The sequence below is a fragment of the Agelaius tricolor genome, unplaced genomic scaffold, assembly GCF_023055355.1.
Source record: "Agelaius tricolor isolate 1412-34295 unplaced genomic scaffold, bAgeTri1.0.p SCAF_3, whole genome shotgun sequence".
Lineage (NCBI taxonomy): Eukaryota > Metazoa > Chordata > Aves > Passeriformes > Icteridae > Agelaius > Agelaius tricolor.
This window is the reverse complement of record NW_027269263.1, coordinates 30,979,922-31,004,890: the sequence shown is the minus strand read 5'-3', so window position 1 is coordinate 31,004,890 and position 24,969 is coordinate 30,979,922. Positions and strand designations below refer to the sequence as shown.

Here is a 24,969-nt window from a genome sequence, read left to right as displayed (position 1 = left end):
ATTATATTTTCCTCCTCCAGTCTGGCCTACTACAGTAGTAGCATGAACTTCTTGCTAGGTATAGCTGACTTCCCAATTACTTTTTAATAGGGAATTTTATCTTACTCAGAAAGGTTTGAGGACATGGCTTTAATGGCGAACATCATGGCGGTGGTCTTAAAGGTCCTTTCTGGCCTTAATTATTCTATGACTCTATGAAAAAAGTAGAAAGGAGTACTGGTTTTGGCTAATTTTCTTCATATAGTTAACATGAAGTTAATAATATATTTTGTATTTGTGATGACAGTGGTGTTGTAGCTACTGCTTACATAGATTAAGGTTTTCCCTGTTCTCACCAGTAGGCAAGCTGGGGCTGCACAGGAGGTTAGAGGGGGCAGAGTTGGGACAACTGACCCCAGCTGACAAGAGAGATGTTGCAGAACACATGATGTTGAGTTCAGCAATAGAAATTGGAGGGGAAGTTTTCTGGGACTGGCATTGCTTATGGTTCATCTAGATGTTGGTCAGCTGATGGTGAAGAATTTTGGCTTTTTCATCACTTTGCTTTGTATTCCTTGTTTTCTTTTTGCAATTGTTTTCTTTGGTTTCCTTTTCTTTTTCCTTGTTTCTCTGTAAACAAAACTCAAACCAAACCATGATTCAAATGTCTTTATCTTCACCGATTATTTTTTTTCAGTTTTTCCCCTCTGATTCTTTTGTGACGTGTGTGGTGAGTGACCAGGTGTGTGCTGCTTAGCTGCCTGTCAGGGTTAAAGTAAAGCACAGAGTTATGCATGTTTCCACTACCAAGTGGAACCAAGTGGAAAATTAAGACTTAAGTTTTGTATATTATGTGATGAAAATTTTTTTCCCATAGGTCTTGGTGAAGGACCCTATATTTTGGCAAGTTTTGGAGTGAATGACACAATTATAGGGGCTAATGTATCCAGCAGAAGGATATTTCCCTTGCCTAGAACTGGAGCACATGGAAATATAATTTTCAGTTTCATGATAACTCCAGGTCTTTTCAAAGATAAAGATTTATGTAAGTGTTCTCAGAAGTTTTGCTAATGGTGAGATATATATGTCAAACTATATGAATGATTTTTGCTGCATCTTCTAAATGTCCTAAAGTAGTCGAGATATTTTTAGTTTTTGGAATAAGTGGCCAATTTCAAAATGAAGGAGGGATTTAAATTATAATTTTTTTAATATTAGAAAACCTCACTTCCAGTTTTAAAGTTGAATTTTCAAAAATTATTTTAGAAGTATTGCAAAATACAAGTAAATAGAGTAACTTTGTGAAAAAATCCAGTTAGTTTGTATAACTGGAAACTGGTGAATTTTTCACAAGTGTATAGCAATTATCAGCACTGAAGGTCAATGCAGGATATTTTTGTCTCCAGTAAAATTGGTTCTACCTTGTGTTTCCACCTTATTTGTTACTTTTCCTGACCTAGAAAATGTGCAACTCGGAATGATCGATCTATTTCTGCATTGTTAACAAGCAGCATCTCTGTGCAACATAGAAGGTAGTTTCTTAGGTGAACAGTTAGTCTTAAACTCTATGTTTTACTTATTAGAGACTTACCCAAATTATACAACAAAAATAAACCTGTTTAAATATTTTTACTTCTATATATATTTTTCTTTCTTCACATATGTGAAGATTGTGCCAATTAAATGAATAAAGATTTTGTCATTGCTTTCTCAAATAATTTAATGTGTTGAAAAAATCACAAACCCTCAAAAATCAACATAAAGAAGGGCTCTCTCCACAGAAAAATTTCAAACTAAGTTTACAAACATTTGAATGCTTATTCCGTGGGAAAATTAGGTTTTTAGATGTGATTTTGAAATGAAAAATACATAAAACAGAAGAATTAATTCATTCTTGTCAAATCCCTATGTAAAGTGGAAGTAAATAATTCATTATATCTGTGCAGTACGCAGATGACTTTCATATGGAAATGAGGGATGAGATAATATTCCTCTAGATTAAAGAACTTCAAGACTGTATGCAAGTTGAAAATCAAGTATGAAGTCAGTCTTCTTATAAAGCTTGAAATTTTCAGAGAATTTTTTCAGAGAAATTTTCAGAGAATTTTTTTGATTTGTGGCATGGGTAGAGCAAATAGAGGTCAGGTCTCTTATTTGGCCATAGATTTTCTTACAGTATTTCTGGATATGACTGCATATAAAAAAAAGCCTGACCTTAATGTTCTTACAATGTGATATTATTTACTAATGAAATTTTGGTCCTGCTAAACTGTCAGACTTTTGTCCAAACTTGAGAAAAACTCCCAAGATATGCAAGTTCCACTCTGAGACTGCTTAGGAATCAGTTTTGAAGGTTAGTAGCAGTTGGCTGAATGCAATTTTGGTCTAACTGATAAGTTCCCTGGTGGTTCTGGATTATATGATCCTTTGGAGTCTCTTTTAGACCCTGCATTGTGTTTCTAACTCTCTTTTGTGCAACACAAAGCTGATTTTTTTTTTTTTTGGTGAAAATACAGTTTTAAAAATAAACCACTTATCAGCCAATATATAGGATTTAATCTCAATTACAAGTTGTTTTCTGTGAAAATCTTACCATTTTTATTATTTTTTTTTTCTTCTGTGGAAGCTCTGTCTCTTGTTTCCCTTGAATCTGCTGAAAGACCAAACTACTTTCTGTATGTACATGACAATGAAACCATCGGGTTGGAGCAGTGGCAGGCAAATGCCTCCTTTCAGAGACGAGCCACCTTCTTCCACCACCAGGGTCTCTGGAGTCCAGGGCTCAGTGCCTTCGAGCTGCACAGTAAAAAAGGCTTTTTCATCATTCTCACCTCATCCAGTGTTAAAGTGGAAAAGTATGATGGTTCAGAAGAATTCAAACATTTCGGTAGCTTTAGTATTGAAGGTAAATTTTGCAAAATCTGCAGGGATAAACATTCTTTTTCTGCTTCCCTTCAGAGCATTTTCTTTCTTGTATTTCTATTTGTTACTATCAGCAAAAGTAACAAATATTTTATCCTATTTTTAATTTTTCTCTGTCTTCCATTCCATCTCAAAATACTATTATTTTCTAACTTCTGCAGATATGATCGTCACTTTATCGTTGAACTATGTTTTCATTGGCTTGCTCTCTCAAAATGAAAGTGGCATATCACAAAACAATGTATGTTAATATCTCATTAGTAATCTATAGATCTCTATTATTTTAAATGAATTCGGTAATTGTGTTGCATCTGCAACCAACAGTATTTTCAATATGTTTAACTGATCTTTTAGGTTTTGAAACAGAGTATATTGTAAAAATTAATAGCTGCTTTTATTGTCAAAACTTGAAATGTCTTTTGGCTTGAACAAATTTAGAATGCTTGAAACGAAACAAATCTCACCTATTGGAAAGTTCCGAAAATTTTGTCTATTTGGTTTTCATTTTTTTCATTTATCTGAAGATCCCAGTGTGTGTTATAGAAAAGGGTGTAATTTTAAATTGTTTATTGACTATTGAGTCACTAAAAAACACCTTTCTTTCCTTCTCAGAACTCAGTGCTTCTGTGCCTTACAGAAGGATGTGTGAATGGCGATATGAATCTTGTGCTAATCCTTGTTTTAAGACATGCAGTGATCCTGAAGGAACAGCATGTAAATTTCTTCCTCTGTAAGTAACATTATTCTCATATTACTACTGTATTGTTTTTTGTAATAAGCATACCATATGCTTTCTGAAAATCACTGCTGCTGCAATATCCATCTAGTTTTACTATCCAGATTTCAATGTGATTCTTATGAGAAACTCTCACAAGTCATATGAAATCATTTGTACCAAGCCACTCATTTCCCACAGTGTGTATTCCCATTTAGATGCACCTTCCAACGCAAAAGAGGGTTTGTATTTAGCCCAGAGGATTAGCTTTTGGTAGTAGTCAAGTAGAAAGCTGTTAAATTAAATGAAGGCTATTTCCTTCTGTGGATTTATAGCTGCATCCTAAACCAGCACACCATGATGTTAAAACGACTAGATCTTTCTGGTGTTTATACGACGCAGATCAAAAATTGTAGGAATAGTAAGGGAGGAATACGCCCTCTCCTGTAGAAAGAGGGAACTTTTATTCGGGGAGCTGCCCACTGGCATGAAGGGAGGGATTTCAGAGGGGTGATGGTAGCTTGGGATTTAGTAAACAGATTTCCTGTCTCAGTGGTTCTCCCCTACCTCTATGAAACCACAGCAAACTAAAAGGAAAAATGCCTAAAAGCTCAAGGCACAATGTGGTGGAAAAGAAAGGATATTTTAGATTCCAGACTCCCTAGGTATATGCAATTTATGATTAGTAATACTACTAACATGACTAATTTTCTCTGTTGGTATTCTTAGCTTTTTCCTTATGGGAACACTGGTTGTTAATGTCATGATTTTCTTATTGAAAAGTCCCCCAGAATGAAAAAGACATGGGAATATAGTGATTTGTCTGCATTCTCCTATGTTGAAAGGACACAGGAGAAAGACTTTATGGAGTCAATCTAAATATTTTAATATCTCAAATGAACATATTTCGATAAAACAAAAGTCTTGTAGACAAGTTCATAATTCTGTGAAAAACCTTTCTGTTTAAGGATCTAAAATTACACCTGGTTGGGGAAGAAAAATGGTCCAAAGTTATCATATTCATCAGCCTATGCAAATAATTATTAACAGTTTAGAAATAGAATTATGCTGCCAAATAACTTTGTGAACTTGAAATGCCTTAAAATTCTATGTTCATAATTTCATTGGAAAGTCCTCAGAACTCTGATAAGACATTCTAATGGTTTGTTTAGACAAAGTAAAATAATTTAAAATTTTATACTTCTACTGTGGCTCTAGAATTGACTATACAATATTTTGAAGGGTTGAAGGATGCATGCCATACTGTCCCAAAAACATGATCCTTGATGAGATCACGCTTAGATGTGTTTATCCAGAAGACTGTGAGTATACTTTATTATGTTGATCTACTGTTATAAATTATTCCAAGATCCTAGGAAAGGATTAATCAAATGTAATTTTTTTAAAGTTAAATGCTTTCTCAGAACATATTTCTGTTGAAGATTGTTTCTCTTGGACATAGACTCCATTCCCAGTCATCCAAACTTGAGCTTCTACATTCAAAAAGATATATTTTACATTGAATTCTCATATTTCTCAAATAGTGGGTTATATATAACGTTTTGTGATTATGTTATACTCAGAGCAACTATATTTGGCTATATAATGCTAGTATATTACACATGTATAAGGGAGAGATTGCAAATGAAAGACATATGGCTGTAGCAAAAGTTCAGTCTTTTCAGAGGGTGACACACCACTAACAAATTCAGCTCACCTATTTCATAATTTCTGGTGTGTAAAGATACCATATTATTTCCTTATTCCGTGGGATAAAGTATTATTTTAACATTAAAATTTAGTTTTAATACTGTATCTGATTGTACAAATTTTGAATTAAATATGTTATGCTTGATATTCGTTGGTACAAAGTTGTCTTGTATACCTTCTAAGGATGTAACGTATTTATTTCAAATATTTTACTATTTTGGATTTACTGATTTTCTCTGGGATTGCCTTGTTGCTTCAAAATTGCTCTGCAAAATAAAGATTTTCACCAATATAAAAAATTAACTACTTCATTTGCAGAGAAAATTAGAAAACATTTAGAAAACATCAGCTGAGTTCCTCAAAGTCATCAGATGACCTGGAACCATTGGCAAGATCTGATTTGCTAATATTTAAATGGGACTTGAGTAGAGATAGATTTGCTATTTTTTTTTACTAATAATCCATAAAGGACATTTAAACACACATTTTTCCTTTTAGGCATACCTATGTCACCTACAGAATCAGACATTGGACTGAAGCCTTCACTGATAATCTCTCACATGGGTTCTACCACAGAGAGATTTCCTCAGACACTCCCTGTATTTGTTACTTCAAGGAATAAATCAACTCTCATCGGTGTGACAGACAAAATAACCATAAATGCAAATACAGCTTCAAGGGGAATGAATATGTCGGCACAGTCCATTACAGACTTTTATTCATTGGAAGCTTCTAATGCAGCCACCTATTCAACATTTTCATTACCAAGTACAGTGGAGCCTTCTGATGTACTTCACAGCACAGCCAGCCCTACTGTCCTTTCCAAACCCATCCCTTCAACAGATTTTCCAATTCTTTTTCAAGCCTCAGCAGTCACATCATGTACTGCCTGCTCTAATGTATCTATAACTTTACCCATTACAATAACAACTCCAACAACCCTGCTCAGTGCAAGTCCTATTCCAGCACATTCTGCATTATTAACACCCACTTCCCTAGTGGTAGTTCCATTTTCACTCGAAACATCAACCACTCAGCTAGGAACAGTTCGACCTTCCTCAGCACTAACAACTCTAGCCTCCAAGATATCTTTGGTCACTTCTGAGCTGCCTGCAGGGATTGGGAAGAGTAGGAGTCCTTCAGTAAGTCATTCTAAGGGAGCAGAAACACACTCTGAAGTGTCTTTGTCTGCCTTGGGGGCTGACAGAGAAACTTTCACAAGACCTGTATTTCTTCTACATCCACGATTGACACTAAGAACATCTACTTCTCCTATAGCTACTTTGCCTGTTAGAACTAGGTCTGGCATTAGTCAAACTGCAGTGTACCCAACACCCAGTTCTGCACTGACTTCAGCTGCTCCTCAAATTCCTATGACTACTAGATTTTCTAGCTCTGAGACAAGTGTTCCTCAATTAATCACAGTTTCATATTTCAAAACAGCAAAACCTTTGTCTAAAACTTCTCTGATATCATTAAATGTTAGCTCTTCAACCAGTTTTCCTCCAAAGACACTTTCATCTTCAGTGCAAATTTCAACAACTGTTCCCGAGCAGACATCTCCATTAAAAAAGGGCAGTATTTCTGCTGCTCTGCCAATAATGACGGTATCTTCACCTCAAGTTGTTTCTCAAATCCCTAAAAACACTTCAAGTGCTGCAACATACACAGTATCTACACCAGTCCATTCTATGTATACCTCCCTGAAGCCCAAAGCTATGGCAGGTGCCACTGTTGCCTCCAAAAGTTTTTATACAGTACCTTCTAGTGCCTCCACTCCTCTAATCAATTCAACAATCTTTGCTAGGTCTGCAGTAAGTAAAGCTTCAACAGAAAATAAGCAAATAATGCACACTGATTTCTTTTCATTATCATTCATTTCTAAAAAGCCAAAGAAATCTGTTACATCTTCAGCCTTCCCTCTCAAGACATTGGTATTACCTCTAAATTCTACAGTCACTTCAGAACTTACAGAGTACCCAAAAAGTTCAGATACAGAATTGAAAACTGACCCTGTGGCTCAAAGTTCAGGTACTTCCATTTCCAAAAATCCTTCTTTTACAAGGTCATTATCTTTACTTACAGCCTTGTTATCAACATCAGAACCATCTTATGTGACATCTCAGATTACAAGTTCTTCATTGATTCCCATAGTCAGTAGCACATCCCCACTAACAAAAAATATAAGTGCTACCCAAGCATCAGTTTCATCTCTAGATACACAGGGAACGTCAAAAATTCCAAATATAGACGTTGCAACTTCTGTGGATTTTTCTAAATTCACTTTAAAAATAAGTCTCTCTAGCAACTTTTCAGTAGCACTAAAAACATCCATTGTAATGCCCTCTTTACTAACACCTAACACCTCTGAAATAAGTTTAGAAAGCCAGCCCTCTATGCCTTCGCCTCCTCCTAAGACCACTCATATGTCTAATGTTTCTCTAGGAAAACAGAGTTCTTCGGTAAGTTCTTCAGGAGAAGAAGGAACAATATCAGCCATACCAGCTGGAATCATCACTCAGTCCACTACGCCAATGATCAGGAACACAACAGCGAATGCTACATCCTCAAAATCACCTTATATTTATGCAAAAATGCTACCTAGTTCTTCAGCCAGTTTATTAGTTACTTCAGCGACCACCACCCTAGCCTCGAGGATTACTACAAAAACTGCTGATTCTTTTGTTGTCAATTTGGATTTTTATATGGCTTCAGCTTCAGTTCCTACCACCATAGAAACACACAAATCTTTATTTACAACTGCAGTAACTCAAGCTTCACAGAGCACTAGAGAAACTCCAAAGATTAATATAATGAAAACAACTGGTACTGCAAATCCATTATCACAGATGAAGAGTACCTCATACATAGCATCAGAAATTAAATACACAACTTCATTTGAAAACACTGTGGGTATTTCAGAAGATGGTCAGACGTCACATGAGCAAAAAAATGCTACCAAGACAAAGACAACCACAACTGACAAATCTTCCCCACCTTATTTGCCAGTAACTGCACTCCAGAGTCTGCTTTTTTCAAGAAATACAACCTCAGTCAAAAATATCTCTGTTTCTGGAGTCCTGGATGTAATGACATCAGATAGGTCCAAAATCCCAACGCAGAAGCCCATTACGCCTTATTTTAGTGTAACAGAGGCCACAGAGCTGCAAACCAGAGCTATACTAGATTTGTCTCTTTCTAGTGGTGGAATGGCTCTGCCTTCCTCATCAGAAACGATGGCTGTAGATGACAAGGCTTACTTTGGCACGATGATGCACACACTGATATCTACATCTTCTGAGTGTGTGGTATGATCACTCTTACTTTGCCCTGTATGTTAACATATATATTTCTTTTCAGTCCATTCTGTTATTCTACATATGTAATACCCAAGATTTAAATCAGTTCATATTTTCTATTTAATTTACTTGTTTTAAAATTCTCAGTTATTCTTAGAGGATAGTTTTGTTGCTGCTCTTACACTGCCTTGGTACATTCTGTATGTTGGATATATTGCTCTGAAAAAAATTCTTTGAAGATATATGAGTTTTCTAGATAGCTAAATATATTTCTGAGGTGCTGAAAAAGCCACAATCCTTGGAATTTGGATGTTTCTGAGTAAGCTTACCCTGTTTTTCCTTCTTCCACTCGTTTCTTTGTCATAGGGTTTAAAATGATGGGAATGCATGATTTTATGTTTCTTAAAATACTTCAGATTATAACTGATTATAACATGTACCCTCAATGCATAATGCTTTACATAGGGTATTCCACCAAAGCGGGATGGAACAGTGTGGGTGTGGGTGAATGGACATGCACCATTGTCACTGGTTACAACCACACAAATGCAAGTCATTCCAAAATAACTGATGAGGGGCAGGTGGACATGCTGATTCTCTCTCAGAGCTGGGGGGTGGACAAGTCATGGCTTGGACTTCATAAGGCCAATGAAGTTAAAGTTGACTCTGGTTGTTTTTTCCTTATATGACAGCCAAGATACCTTGAACCTGTTGACAAATGTAGCCAGTATGTATGTGTGAATACGGCTTGGATGTTATACAATCTTTCAAGGAACTGCCCTAAGGATGTGCAGAAGCCAGATTGTGGTTTTCAAGGAATGCCTGTTCAAGTTAACACTGACAGCTGTTGTCCAGAATGGCAATGTCCCTGTAAGTCTCTCTTTTACGTTTAAATAAAATATGGAGCCTTGATCTGTAAATGTCAAGTAATAAGTTAAAGGGTTATTACAATGGGACTATGAGGTTAAATATTGGAATTAATTAAAAAGAGCTATTCATCAGCAAGGCAGAATGAAATACGCTGAACATTTTGGTACCTTTGAATTGGTGTCCTGGAGAATGAAAATATTTTTCTTTTTTAATGAAAACAGTGAAATGACATCTCCAGCATGAACACTAGTATTTTTCAGCTGAGACTTTTCAGAATTTTTATCAGTAGAAATATTAAGATTTCAACATTTTATGAAGAAAAATAAATTAAATACAAGCTTTTCTGAAAGACAGAACCCCATATTTCATTTAATTCTAATTGCAGTTTTTATTCATGCTTAGACACTGCAGAAACTGGGGATGAGTCTGCCAAGGGAACAAAAAGGCTCAAGAGAAGTCATATTTAAAACCTTGCAGCATCAATGAAACCAATATTGCACTTTATAATTTTTTCAAGATAAGATAGATAAGTTCCTTGTCAGTATCTCAAAAATATATATATTTTTATGCATACATTTTATCTCACATTGTGCAGATTCATTAACCTTGCCTGTAAAACATTGATTTAAGTAAAAATTGTCACCAATTTAAAAATTTTTCCCTACCCTGGGCACACAGAAGCAGGTTAAGGTATTTCCACTGAGTAACCTAAACACTTAATTAGGCTTATGGCTCAGTGTGTTGTCTGCAGAACAAGGTCATCTATCTATCTATCTATGAATGTATGTACAAAAGCAAATAATGCTAGAACTGAAAGTTTTTAGAAATACTCTTTATTCAGTTTTGTTGTAACCTCATTAAATGACAGTTCTTTTTCAGGTCAGTGTTCTGTACTGTCTGAACTGAGTGTTATTACATTTGATGGAAACAACATAGCCCTCTGTAATATGGCTTCCTATGTTTTAGTCAAGTTACCAGGAGAAATTATTGTTGCTCATATTGAAAAATGTCCTGCTAATCAGGTAAGGATCTTGCATTCATGCAATAATTATAATTGTTCCTTGAATTTTTTTGTGTTAGAGGTTTGAAATTATGCAAAAATACGTCAATTAAAACTTATAAATAAAAGCCACACTCAGTTAAATACCAGGTTATTTAATTTTTGAGAAGCATGCTTAATAATTCTGTCTAGATAAAAGAATTTTATCTTGAGTTAAATAGTAATTTTTGTGTAAGGAAGTTTAAATGTAGATTTCTTTTAAATTATCAGAGGTGACATAACTTCTCAATGCATGTCTCCTTTCAGGAGGAAACTGTTAAAAGCAACAGTCTTTGATTGTTTTAGATGTTTTCTATTAAATTCCTCTCATTTCCTGGTTGCAGTCTAGAGGTGGGAATGCAGAACACATATGCAGATGAGCTTTAGAAGTCTGCAGTTTTAGTTCTAACTTTAGTTTTATAAGAAATGTAATTTGAAAGGACTTTTCAGCATATGCACTAAATTAGCTGAAAAGTGTGTATTTTTTCTTATTTATAATAGAATATATTAGTTTAATTATTATCTGATTTAGAACATTGAAGACAAAGAAAAAAGTAATTTATTTTTGCTAAATAAAAATGCTGCTGATTATTATTGAACATCTAATTTTTTTTAATGTTTTCCAGAGTGCAAATTCAATAAGAAAACTAGTAAGTACTTGCTTATTTAGCAGATTTTAAAATGCATTAATATAAAAATATATTTAATTAATATTGAAAATTCCAATAGCACTGGTACAGAATTTGAAAAATAATAGTAACTAAATTTCCTTGTCACTTTTCTTTCAAGGTGCCACCTGCAAACACTTCAGGGCTCTGTTTTAAGAAATTAAATGTCACAACACACACTTGTCAAATACTTATCAATCGTTTAGCAAGAAAAGTAAGTATCTATCAACAGCGTGTGTACACTTAAAAAATAGCTGGAAAACTGTTCTTTTGTAGAATGTGATAAATCAGATTTAAAATAAAACACTACAGGATTAGGATTACTTTTGTAGATGAGGTTCCCAATAATTCATGGTGTACTGGAGGCAAAACAAACAATTTACATTTCTGGTACTATGCTTTACTTAAATGTCATTTTTCCATGTCACTTTAAAGTTCTTTTGAGATTTTAATGAAGCTACAAAAGCGGTTATGCCTGAGACTATATTTCCAGAAACCCTAGAACTCTAGAAGTGATAAAGACTTAAGCTACTTTCTTTGCTAGTCAGTAACAAGTCACAACAGATGACTTTCAATAATTGGAATGAGGTTTTCTTTCATCATATGATTGTGATAAATAAGCTTTATTCTTTCCCTAATTACAAAAGATTTTTTTTCCTCATGCCTACTTCATTTGCAGTTTTTGGAAGTGGCACGAGTGGTAAGCTCTCTAAGCACTGTGACTGTTATATGTGGCAGAGGCTTTGAAAATAGTATTTTGTTATAAAATGGAAATACATATAAAATACATCATTGCAGTCTGGCTTTATCTCTAAAATATGTTTGGTTTCTTTAAGGTAGTTGTAGATTCTGAAATTCAACCATTACCATTTTCAAGAGAAGGACTGAGTGTTCAGGATACTGGTGCAATGTATGTGGTTAATACCCCAGGTGGGATTAGCATCAAGTGGGCTCACATTACAGGCATCATGGATATACAGTATGGATTACACTCTAACACAACGAAGAAGACAGAAGGACTTTGTGGTGAGGCCATGGTGGCAATTTTTTCTTATTCAATAACTTCCCAATTGAAATTTGCAGCTCCCTTTTGTGTCTGTGACCAGGTGTCCCTATAGCTCTCATTGTGACCCTCATTAACTCTGCTGACAATCCTATGTGAGAGCCTGTGAAATACTATTAATTAATTAATAATAAATTAATCTTCTGTTTGAAAGAACTGTGTGCTAATAAAGTACTTTCCAGAACAAGAAGTGATCAGCACATTGTATCCAAATAACTTAAAAAAAATTACTGGTTTCTTTTACTTATTTTTGCCTGTTTCAAGAGTTTTGCTGAAGCCGAATAAATAAAAAGACAACTTTTAGTGAAGTGGATGCTAAAGAAATTCAGGTAGTGATAGTATATTTCAGTGAATATGGAGACAAGTCTGATGTTAGCAGTTGCAGCTTATTGCTATGAAAATACTGACAAAAGTTGTATCTTGGGAAGGGTACAAGTCTTGTGAGGACAGTAAATTAAGAATCTTATTTTGGACTTCTTGAGGCTGAGTCTAAGGTCCAAAACTGTGCTGGGGTGTCTCAGTCTTGAATTACAATCATAGCAAATGTAGCATGTTTCAAGCTTCCCTGAAGCCTTTTTTATAACTTTGACAGAAGGAATAATATGGAAAAGTATAAGCAGGTGATTAAAAATTAATTTTACAATAAATTTTCGTTTTCTAGTGGTTTGTAATTTTACATAATATACTCCATATTGTAAAGGAAAATCAACTTCTTATAATCTTTTAAACTGCTTTTAGTTTTAAAAGCAAGCAAAGCAATTCAGATATGCTTTAAGTGTAAGCATAAACAAATCAAAACCTTGAAATCAATTGCTGTCTTCTGCTTGAACAAAAGGAAACTTCTCCTAAATCTACTGAGAGAAGGTGAAGGCTGGCCCTGCATCTTTTTCCAGTATCATGCCATCTTCTCTATGCATGCTGAACGAATGGGACAAGATGAGGGCAAACGTAGAAAGAATTATAGAATAGGTCCTCTTTGTGTCATGAGAAGACAAAAGAGGAAGGCTATGCAGACAAATCCAAACTTTGCTTAAAATGTTGTACTACCTGATATTTTGCAGTAAAGTCGGAAGTTTTCTTTAGTGCTTCTTTCCTGTCCTCTACTGTTTGTTCCTGTCTGGGATTCTGCAATCCTCTTCCTCTCATACCAGAAAAAGTTGTGGGACGGTGTGGTAAATTAGCTTTATTTTTAAAGCTATATTGATATGCTGCAGTTCTGCAGCATGGCTTTACAAATTCTACTGCCAGCAGTTTGTGATTTGCAGCAAGAAGCAGAAGAGCTAAGAATACAGGAAAGTGGTACTACTGTAAAACACTTGTTATTTAAATGCCATCTTCTGTATTTCTCCATGTCTGAAAGAATAAGAGCCTGCCACACCAAGCTAGTCCAGTTCTAACAGAGAACCCTGGAGAGCATCAGACTGCAGGGCTGAAAACAGGAGGGCAAGGTCTTAGGGTATGTTTAACAGTGCAGAAGGAAAGTGGAAACAAGACAAGAACTTTGCCTGATCAGTTCCTGAGATGTAAAACTAGTATGAAGATTAAAGTTTTGGCATTACTCACTTGTAATATGCTTAAAGAGATCATGTATTTTAATTTATGTATCAATAGAATAATGAATTCAGGTAGACAATGAATGCCAGGGGTCTGGAAAGGTAGTTTTTTACAGTGGCTTTGTATTAATAACTTCAGTAAGAACAATATTTTCTCTAGATAAAGCAAATTGTTCATCAAAAGATTCTTTTAATAACTTCTTGCACTTAGAATGTTCAATTAAATCTCAATACAGTGTGAAATCATTGGTGATGAGCAATTAATCTCAAAACCATCTACTATTATTCCCAAGGAGTTGACTGCCATTCTGTAGAATGAGATCAGAATCTAGCACCATGTCAGTGAATTTGATACACTCAAGAGCACATTTTGGTAGCAGTTTTTCTCAAAAGTTAATTGTTGTGAAAGGTAAAATGAGTTCTACTTGTTTTAGCAAGCCATTGAGCTGAGAACTAAAATCACAAGCAGGAGGTTGGAACTACAGTGGGACGTAAAAATGCTTTAATTTATTTACTCAGGTGAGTTTCACAGGTCAGCTGATGCAGTGTTGATCATAATTGATCAGGTAGTTTTTCTTTCCTAAATGAAGGAATGTTTGTGTGTTTTTGAATACGATGCTCTGTCCCCAGGGGTGTGTAATGGAGATCCTAGTGATGACCTGAAAATGCAAAACATGACCATAATTACAAATATGGAGGAAATTGAAATGTTTATTAAGAGCTGGGAAATTGAGAAATCACTTGATGTAACAACCAGGAGGCCAGTAAGAAACTGTACCGAAGATAACTGCACATACTGTATGGAACTGTTAAACAGAAGTATTTTCATCCCTTGTCATAAGAAAGTGAGTATGAGGATCAGAAAAAACTGCAGGACCAACTCATGTAATAGCTGTATAATTAAGAAAAGAGTGACTGATACATGCACATTTTTAATGTTTTGCTTATTTTTATGATTTGACAGTGGAATGGGTGTCTTTAACACACCTGCCACGTTGTCCATTGAAAACACACATCTATATTGATCCCTGTGCTATTATGCTGTTTTTTGAAATAATTTAATGGGCATTTCTCAAAGGGAACACACTGGATTATCATGTCAAGATAAACATGTTCCAGAGATGTTATTTTTATTAAATGCTTGATGAGGATCACTAAAACAGAAAGCCTCATGCTTCTGCTCCGCACAACAGCAATTCATGCAGTTGCAGACTTATTGGACTAAAGAAATTTCCAGTTAAAATATTTTGACACAGCCAATATTATGTTGAAAATTTTGTAGCATTTCTTACATAAATCATTGTAATTTGCTTCTACAAATTGTACTTTCTAATGGGGATCTAGCTGTAACATGCAGCTCTAGAGGTGGATAGACCTCTATAGGTCCCTAGAGGGGGGTAGTGCAGCACAGCTGCTTTCCAGAACAGCAAATGAGGAAGCCCCAAATCTCTGAGGTATAACTGACTTTTCCAAATTAATTAAAAGTAAAAATGATTAATTTCTCAAGGGGTCCTTTCTTTCTGAGAGATAGATGTGTAAAATAGGTTATCAGGTCCTACAGGCATGGAAACAGAGTAAGAGGTAATTCATTCACAGCCGGATTGTATTGAAGGTATAGCAGCAATGTTTAGCTGAGATTGTTCAATTTTAGTTGACAGGCTATGCTGAAAAGTTCTTCAAAGTACTGATCAGTACTTTTTTATGCTGATCAGTAGACAGAGAATGCAGTCCTAATGAGATTGTCACATGAAAATCTCACTACATCTGACAGTTTAAGTTTTGCAGAATGAGTATTCTGACAAAAAAGATATTTTTAAATTTAGACACTGTTAGTGATTTTTTCCCCTTGGGGCTGTATTACTTATTTTAATTGCTGATTTATTTTAGTTACAGGAAGTCCCTATACTTGTTAATTCCCAATTTCAATATGTTCCTAGGTGTCACCGCAGGAATTTTGTGAGAAGATGTGGATCAACAGTACTAATTTTTTGAACTATGAGTGTGATGCACTTTCTGCATATGTGGCTTTATGCAACAAGCACAACATCTGCATTAAATGGAGGACACCTAATTACTGTTGTAAGCAGATAGCAATGTTCTGTACCCTTATGTGGCTTTAGTGATGACGTCTTCTAGTGATAAGTTAAAATTATATTTCTTTCTATTATTCTTGTAAGTAACATCTCATTTTATCACACTGCTGGTAAATCAGGGTACAAGTTCTTAAGATGAGAATACATCATTTAGTCATGAATGAATTTTAATCTCTATTGAATTCATTGCTTACCTAAAGTACTGTTTAATGTACAAATGTGTGCTTTCTGTGCTCACTTGTTATTACTACCTGTTTAACCAATGAAATGCTGAAAGGATACAGAAACACTCAATATCCTTTTTTAATTCCTTGCAGCACTGAGCTGCCCTGAGGGCAAGGAATACCAGCCTTGTGTGCAACCCTGTGAAGCCAAGACATGCTTGAATAAATGGTTCTATGAAGATTCCCCCTGTTCCTATTTAAGGGAAGACTGTGTGTGTAAAAACGGCACCATTCTGCATAGAACAGACTCAGACCTCTGTATACCAGAAGAAAAATGTAGTAAGTACAGTAGGACAGAGTAGTTTTGCACTTATGATCATATTAACCATAGTTATATTAACAGTTCATGGTAAGAGAGAAGCTTAAGTTCTGTGTCAATCCTCAGTAAATGTGAATCTGGTAAAGAACTCTTCAACAGAGCCTAACATTTCTCAAGCTAGAGCAGTTTGTGCTTTCAGTTAACTTGGCTTTAAGGGCCAGTGCTGATGTACCTCTGCTGGGGGAAAAGTGATGGCCATTCTTCTATAGCTCCCAGGCTTTCCTCCCTTGGGAACTTAGGAAGGAATAACATGGGCAGGTTCTGTCCCTTGCCCTCACCCATTTTCACCCATAGAAAAGCATTTGTTCCTTTGGGGCTTTTAAGGTCATCATCCTTTCTTGGATTCTTTTATCATAATGCTCCACAGCCATAGTTTTTTATGCAATAATTTTATGCAAGTCACAGCTGCTTGCAGGAAATGGGAGCTGTCTGCTTGTTGAAGGGAAAGAAAGGGTTCTTTTTCTCTTCCAGCGTGTACAGATAATAAAGGACAACCCCGCTCTGCTGGGGAGATCTGGAATGGGTCCATGAGAGGGTGCTGCATGTACAGCTGTTTAGAAAATGGAAGCATTATTGCTGTAGAACCTGAGTGCAGTGAGGATCCACCACCAGTCTGTGAAAGAGAAGGGGAAGTTCTACTCCATGTCATTGAAGAGAGAGCTTGCTGTCCCAAGAAAGTTTGTGGTATGTACCAAACTTATTTTCTGTAACAGAAGTATAAAATAACTGCTTCACATTCACAGGCAGATGACAAACTTTAGATTCAAGGTAACATTTTTTAGAATTAATTTTCAAGTACTTATGGCTGGTTGGGCCAGAAATTGAGGCTTCTATTCATTATAAGAATTATTCACTGAAATAATTTTTTTCTTAGAAGTCCACCAGTTCAACAAAACTTCTGTTAAAAATATTTTTAAAGCTCTTGCATAGAATTTAATAATAAATTGATTTATATTCTGTGATAGAAGTATCTTGGTATTTGGGGACGTGGTCAGAGATTGCTTGCTTTTCTTTCTAGTACTTTGGTGTGATGAGCAGTTTCCTCTGATCTATTGCTGTTTCCCAGAAGTTTTTTCTGGGAGCTGATGACTGAATACTAATATTCTGCCTAGCCATGTTTGTTTAGAAAAAGAATAAGCTTATTGCTCCTAAAACACTAAGCAAAATATACTAATTTCTCCATAACATATTCAAGGAAAATGAGAACATATGGTCCATCTGATGTGGTGCTTTTGCTTATTAGATACCTGTAACCAATGCTGTATTGTCAATTTGCTCAAGGAATATCAGTGGGACATTATAGCTGGCTTCATGCACAGGGAGCAGAGCAAGTAAATACCAGTTTGAAGAAGGATATTACTGCTTGCTTGGGTTGAACACAAAAGTCTACATGATGGTATGGAGTGAACTTTAAGCTGACTTGGGCTGCTCTTGTTTTGTGGATCTCTGTATTAGATGGTATAAATAGCCTGAACTATAGGACTTGCACTAGTATTTCTTTAAAGACATCAAAATTGTTTTTTATCCCACAGAATGTAACATGTCATTGTGTGATGCCATAATTCCAACATGCAAACCCAATGAAAAATTAGTGGTAGGCTACCACCCCCTGTCCTGCTGCCCACAGTACCGATGTGGTAAGGGAAATACAAAACCACAGTTAGTGGAAAGTTTTCCATACTTGTATTATATGTTGGAAGAAAATTTGCATTACAAGTTGTCTTGATTGTTAACAGAATGGGACACTGTAAATAGCACTGGGCAATGATGTATGTTTTTTTAAACATTCTCTAGTGTTGTTTTTTTTGTCTTTGTGTTTTGTGTTACTTCTGATTGGCAGTAAATTTGGGGTATTTTATTTTACTTAGCATATGAAGAATATTTTTTTTATCTTTTTCATATTATTTCAGTGACTCCTTTTAAAACAATATTTGTTTCACATCCTACAGAATGTGATCCTTCAGTTTGTTTCAATGCCTCCCAGCCTGACTGCCGAGAAGATCAGTTTATTGTTGAGGCAAAACAGGAAGATCCCTGTTGTTTCTCTCATCTCTGTGGTAAGATGCCTCTAATATTTTTATGGAGAGCTAAGGAATAATCAAATATTTACAAAACCAGACTATAATTCTAAAATAACCTAAGGCAGGAATCCTCGGAGTGATACTTCACACAGATCTGGTGGATGGGAGGATCATTATTCTTGGGTTTGGGGATCTTTTTTTTCCAACACAATTTTGAACATCATATTTGAACTTTGTTTAGCTTTAATATCCATAAAATCCTTAAAATTTCTATTATCAGAGTAACAAATGCAGTATTACTTTTTATATAGTCAATTAGATGGAATTCACATGTGCTAACTTTTTACGTTTTTAAACTTTGTTCATGTCTGTTTTTTGTTTCTTTTATTTAGTTTGTGAATCCTGTATTGAACCTGTTCCCTTGTGTAGTGAAGGGGAAATTCTTACTGTAGACCTTAATACCATACACTACTGCTGTCCTCATTACTACTGCGGTGAGTGTAACTGCTGAGGGTTTGATACATCACCAAATTCAGTGCCTGGCTGTGCAGGAACTTGTTTAGGTTTGCCAATTAGAGTGGGCTTCAGGTATAGACTGAGAGGTCGAAATGAGAGTGTAGAGGTGCCAAATTTCACACAGATTCAAAGTTCTTGGTATGCCCAGTGGTGGTCTAACAAACCTCATCAGTGGATTCTGGAGAGGTTATTCAGTTCACTGGACAGAAATATGGTTATCTTCACAGTGATTTAAATACCTATATATTAATGTGGCCCTGAATCCCGTCCTTGGAGTACAAATATACAATTTTTCATATATTATAACGCATTTAATAAAACAGCTTCCATGCTGGTTTTCCTCTGTTGTACAAGTCACTGATGTTTAGGCAGTTTCTTTGCACTTTTAGCTCCTAGGGGAAGGAGTAGACCAAGGATTTCAAATACTGCTGGGTTGACTACTCTTCAAACAATGAGCAGGCACAAGAAAAATATTTGCAGTGTAACTTAGTCCTTTTCCTAGTCTCATAAAACACATAAATTGTGCTATACATTTTTAAGTAACATCTAAAAGTACAACTGCTTAATTTAGATTAACTTTCATCCTATTGCAGTTTTCAGGCTAATTTCACATAATAAAATTGACTTCCACTAAGTTTGGAGTTTAGCAATTTTTACTTTGGTTGTTTCTGTATTTTGGTCCTTTCCTTTTCCTAGCAGTTTTACCCAGGTGAAATTTTCTGCAAAGACCTTTTGGCATTTTTTTCCCACTTCTGGCAGGGAGAAAGTTAGATCTTAGTGCTTGATCTTCTTTCATAGCCCTAGTAAGCTGCTTCTGATAAGGGAGGCAATGTTTTCTTAATAGCTTCATACCTGGAGGGCAGTTGCTCCCTGTTATCTTACAGAAGTGCACTTTACAGTACATATCAAGTTTATGTTTCCCAAAGATTATGGTTTTAGATGTCTTTGGTAGTGGTTATTTTCTTGAGTAAGTCTGAAGTAGGAAGAATATTAAATGATTCCTGTTTGATGTTCTCTGAAAATTTAAACATGTTCTAAGACAACTAAAATCACTTTTGAAAATTTTTGTTTTGTTTTTCATTCCAAGTATAGTTCAGATACTTAAGAAACACAATAACATTTATATAAAATAAAATTATTTTTAAAATAGTTTATCAAAAGTAATGTAAGCTGGAAAATATGAAGGAAAGTTGAATAAGTTCTTATATGTCTTTCCCCCTCGTTTAGTTTGCGATGAAAATCTTTGTTCTGAGCCTCCTATGATTTGCACAGATGACATGACACCTGTGAAGGAAAAAATACTTGGGCAATGTTGTCCGGAATGGCACTGTGGTAATTATTGCTTTATTCTTTAGTCACAACTCTTAACCAAAACTAACAGTTAGCTAATTGATTAACACAGATATCTTTATCTCCTTAGAATGTAGTTGTGAAAATGCTACCATGCTGAGCTGTAAATTGGTAAGTGATGTCTTTTAAATACTGTTAGTAATGGTGTTGAGCTGTCTTACTCCTCTCTTTTACACTCCTTGTTTCAGTTGTAAAGAGTAACAGGGACAGGGTGGGATTGCCCTGCAGTCCCAGCTCAAGCATGTAATTCCAAGTGTCTGCACAGTGTTGTCAACCAATTACTTGGAGGAATTTCACTTTGTGTGTTGTAAGGTGGAAAAAGAAAAAAAACAACTGTAATTTTATCCTGTTCAGTGTCGACATGAAACAATATGCTAGTAAGGCTTTTTACATAAATAATTCACATTTAAAAATAATTAATGAGGTATGAGCTATATGATTATATGTATCATCTGAAGAAATGTGTCATTTTGTTGATAATATATGCTTTTGATTAAAATGATTTAACATTGTTGAATTTTGCTGATATGAGCAGTCATGAATATTTTGCTCCTCATGTAGTTTTTCATAATAGGGATGTGATCTGGGAAAAAAATATGACTGTATGTTCAAACTCCCATTAATGCTATAGTGACCATATTTTCCTTATCCAATGCCTGAAATTTTTTTCCTTACGTGAAGACAGCCTAATGTAAAGTCTATTAAGGAATTTTAGATTTAAATAGTTTTCACCTATCTTTTGAAAGAAAATCCTTAGGAGTCAATCTTTTGCTAATATATTTATTATAGAAATAACTTTGTGTCTCAGGAAAAAAATGCTATTTATTCACTCTGCTATTCTATGCACTCCTACAGAAAATGAAGTGTTGTTTTCTGCTTTAAGAGATAAATACACTGAATAACTCTGAATATGCTACTCTGTCTTGAATACATGGCAATTTTCCTCTTTTATGAAACCAGGGGTGGAAGTGATGAAAGTAATATTTTACATTTTTAGAGAAAAATTGTCTGTGTAGCACTACATTTAATTGTGCATGACTTTGCAAACTTTTATCTTTCTGTACTCAGGGAGAAGTTAAAAAAATAGATAGCAGTATTTCCAGTGCTTGTGGATGCACTCACTACATTTGTGGTAACTTTTTATATTCCTCATCGTTGTGCTTTATTTTTTAGTTAAAAGGGTGTGCAAAGAAAGCAGAACTAAGGTCATTGTCACCTTCTCAAATGTAAAAGCTCTTTTATCTTAATTTGATGTGTGTCTATGTAGCTATGCAATGATACTTTATTTTCTGAATATGTTGCTTTGCCTGCTGTGCCATCCATTTTGTGTCTGCTCTGGCAGAGTGTGGGAGTGTTGTAGAACTGCCCATGCTTTCAGAGTCAGGTACAGCCTCTCTGGTGAGAGACAAGTAGGAAACAGGCTGTGAACAGTAGCTGAGTGTGAGCAGGGCAGCTGCTCCTAGTCTGCTTTCAACACAAATGAGACAAAATCTTGCCCAGAGCAACAGACTTGCTCAGCCAGCACAAGAGGAGGTGGCCAGATCAAGATCAGAGATCTGCTCCCTTCCCTCACTCAGCTACCCATGTAGAGTAGATTTCAGCTGCACTGTACATGGGGGTGCAGAGACAAGCTGCAGTCCTGGCAGCAGCCCAGGCTGAACAGCCTCCAAGCACATATTTACAGTACAGCTTGAACAGATTACTGGACCACAGGTATTTGCAGAGTAGTTTAATTGGCAAAAAGGCCACATTTTGTGATGTGCAGAATAGATGAATGTTAAATATTAGAATACTTTTAAAATAAGAACAACAGACTTTTTTTACTTCCGTAGTAGGAACACTATCAGTTTTAGGCAGTTTTGCATTTTGCAGCATTTTCTAAAACTGAGTTATCATTCCTCCCCATCTTGTTTGGTAACTAAAACCACAAACCAATCAAGTCTAAAAGATAGAATACTTTTGCAGTGAATAGGAATTTGCCCTACTTCTGTCTTACCAGTGCTTCTGTTAATTTGTTTAATGATTCTTTTTTCCCCTCTGGTAACATCTATTTCTTTTGGTTTTAGAGAAGGATGATGTGTGCATCTTCCAAGAGGTCACAGTACTGAATCCTGGACAGTCAGTGATTCAGTACTTGGATGGAGACCTTTGTTACACTGTACAGTGTTTACAAGAAAAAGATCAGAACACAGGCTACAATGCCATGCATTTCACAATGATGAACTGCTCCCAGCAATGTGAAGCTGTGAGTATTCTTAAAATACAGGAATTATGCAATTTGTGAACACAACTGCACAACTAGGATAAAAGTTTTAGTGAAGACTTTTGCTAGTCCTGTTTACTCAGCAAGAACTTGAGAATTTAGCAGTGATGATGTGTATCATGTGTCTGCACAATTATTTTGAGAGGCAGTTTCTAGCAGCCTATGTAAACAAATTTGTTTAACTGTCCATCCATCCATCCATCCATCCATTCATCCATCCATCCATCCATCCATCCATCCATCCATCCATTGTTTTCCTCGGTGTTTTTAATTTCAGAAATCAAAGAATTTTCATATAATGTATGTTTAAAAAGTACTAGCTTGTCTATTTCCTTTCCTTTCTTTCCAGCATCAAGTATATATTCCTTCCTTCAGTCACCATACTTGTTGTGGTACGTGTCAAAATGTGTCCTGCTCTTTTCATACAGAGAATGGAACACTGATTTTGTATGAGGTAAGTGCCTTTGAACAGAGATAAGAAGTAACTGTAATGATACAATAGACAGGAGTCTGACAGGCATTTCTAAGTTAACTGATGCAGTCATTCTTGTTTCATCTTCTCCTTACTGCTGGTTACACGCTTAGAGACTATTTATGATGTACTAATGGAACCTGCCATTTCACACATGTAAATATCTCATAGATTGTAATATTTCCTGCAAAGATCTGCAAATGTCATCATTTACTTAAGGCTGGATATGCTCTAACTGCAGAATTGTGACTCTATATTAGGTACTGCGATTTAGAGGTGTTGAGAGCTTCTAAGTCTACATCAGGACTTCTATGTCCCCCTCTTCTGAGGGCCACTTTTCTCTTCCTGCTGGTTACTACAGAAAGGAAAAGTGCAAATTGAGGCTCTGGGGTTCAGAGTCTTGATGGTGTGCTCCAGCACCCACATGCACAGAAATTTAGATGTGGCTGTGACTTGGTTCATAATTCCAATTGATTTCAGAGCAAAAGAAATTACTGAACTGGCACAAAGTCCTTTCATTCTGCAGTAGGGCACCCATGCTCAGCAGCATGCTCAGCATGGAGAATAGAGCCATGGCTCCAGGGAGGAGTAGCCTCTGGTAATTAGAGGATGGTCTTTCCTTTTTGCCACCTACTCATGGTCTGCAGCAGACTTTCCACTCCAGTAGATGCTACAGCATGAGGGCACTGCTTTTATAGATATTTTGGGTTGGAAATAAAGCTGAAGTGTTTTGGCTTTCCTAACAACAGCTTTGTTTTATATATTCAGGAAGGAAGCACGTGGACCTCCAACTGCACCAACTACAAATGTGTTAAGACTGCTGCAGGGGCTATTGTACTGGGATCAAGTGTTGTCTGCCCCCCATTTAATGACACTGAGTGTACAAAGGTTTGTACTTTGAGTAAGGTAAGTGACAATAATTGCTCTGGAGTTTGGCTTGCACTCCAAAATGCAGGCAAACTTCATGCACTTTCTTTAAATTAAAAAAGTGGTAAGTAAAAACATGTAAATGAGCAATTTGCAGTCATTTCCTATACTCCTATTTTCTTTCCAACTGACAAATTATCTGTGAGGAGTGTAAAAGTTTGGCTTGGGTATTGTTGATGACTGCTTTTAGAACTGGAATCATGCTTGACATACCACTATAAAGAGTGGTAATCGCTATGTCTTGCCTTATTTTGGAATAATACTTTGCCAAGTTCATAGAACACACACAATAAATAAATCAGATCTATAAATCAAAAAAATGCTCCATATAAATGTCAGCTATATTAAGAAGCCCTTAAGTTGTGCAATGATTAGGGAGGTGACTGAGTATATATAAACTTTATTAGCTCTTAAACTAAAATTTGTGTAACCTAACAAAAAATATCCAGGGTATCTACCTACATCATATATTTAAAAATATAAAGGTGGCATATCCATATAAACTGCTTTGAAGGACATGTATTCTTCACAAAGGTTGCATATTTGTTTACGGTTTAATTTCTAATTTAATAATTCTCTAAATTTATAATACCTGTCAAATTTTTCACTTGCAGTACATTTTATATTTAATATGAGCTACAAATAATAGTAAATATATATGTAGAAAGGGTAAGTACCATTGTTGCCTTGGCTACAGATTATGCATTTAGTACTAGTCCTACTTATCCCTTCCATTTATTTCTTCCAGTCTTGAGGAAAGTATTCTATTTAAAAATAATGCCTGTACTATGAGTTAATGCTTGAATTTCTTCCTTGGAACCATTCTGACACCATTCAGATCTATTAGGTTAAGATTGTAAAGAACAGAGTCCTAAAATTAACTTTCTGAATCAGTCTGACCTGTTTTTGAGATGCTGAGCATAGGCTTGAGCCATTAGCTGAGAAGAAAGTTTTTCTCACAGGCAG

General features: G+C 35.6%; 1 protein-coding gene across 1 annotated transcript in view; it reads left to right on the top strand.

Annotated features, from left to right (window-relative positions):
* OTOGL (otogelin like) overlaps positions 1-24,969 on the top strand; it is a 92,587-nt gene that overhangs the window by 58,262 nt on the left and 9,356 nt on the right. The window contains exons 32-54 of the mRNA XM_071422042.1: positions 857-1,024; positions 2,606-2,884; positions 3,514-3,631; positions 4,859-4,938; positions 5,825-8,634; positions 9,318-9,495; positions 10,375-10,517; positions 11,161-11,184; positions 11,324-11,416; positions 12,039-12,228; positions 14,449-14,663; positions 15,756-15,897; positions 16,229-16,414; positions 16,926-17,138; positions 17,987-18,091; positions 18,404-18,511; positions 18,868-18,969; positions 20,219-20,323; positions 20,412-20,452; positions 21,410-21,473; positions 22,408-22,586; positions 22,954-23,058; positions 23,845-23,964. Of these exons, the coding sequence (XP_071278143.1) occupies positions 857-1,024; positions 2,606-2,884; positions 3,514-3,631; positions 4,859-4,938; positions 5,825-8,634; positions 9,318-9,495; positions 10,375-10,517; positions 11,161-11,184; positions 11,324-11,416; positions 12,039-12,228; positions 14,449-14,663; positions 15,756-15,897; positions 16,229-16,414; positions 16,926-17,138; positions 17,987-18,091; positions 18,404-18,511; positions 18,868-18,969; positions 20,219-20,323; positions 20,412-20,452; positions 21,410-21,473; positions 22,408-22,586; positions 22,954-23,058; positions 23,845-23,964 (5,768 nt within the window). The remainder of the gene's footprint in view (positions 1-856; positions 1,025-2,605; positions 2,885-3,513; positions 3,632-4,858; positions 4,939-5,824; positions 8,635-9,317; positions 9,496-10,374; positions 10,518-11,160; positions 11,185-11,323; positions 11,417-12,038; positions 12,229-14,448; positions 14,664-15,755; positions 15,898-16,228; positions 16,415-16,925; positions 17,139-17,986; positions 18,092-18,403; positions 18,512-18,867; positions 18,970-20,218; positions 20,324-20,411; positions 20,453-21,409; positions 21,474-22,407; positions 22,587-22,953; positions 23,059-23,844; positions 23,965-24,969) is intronic.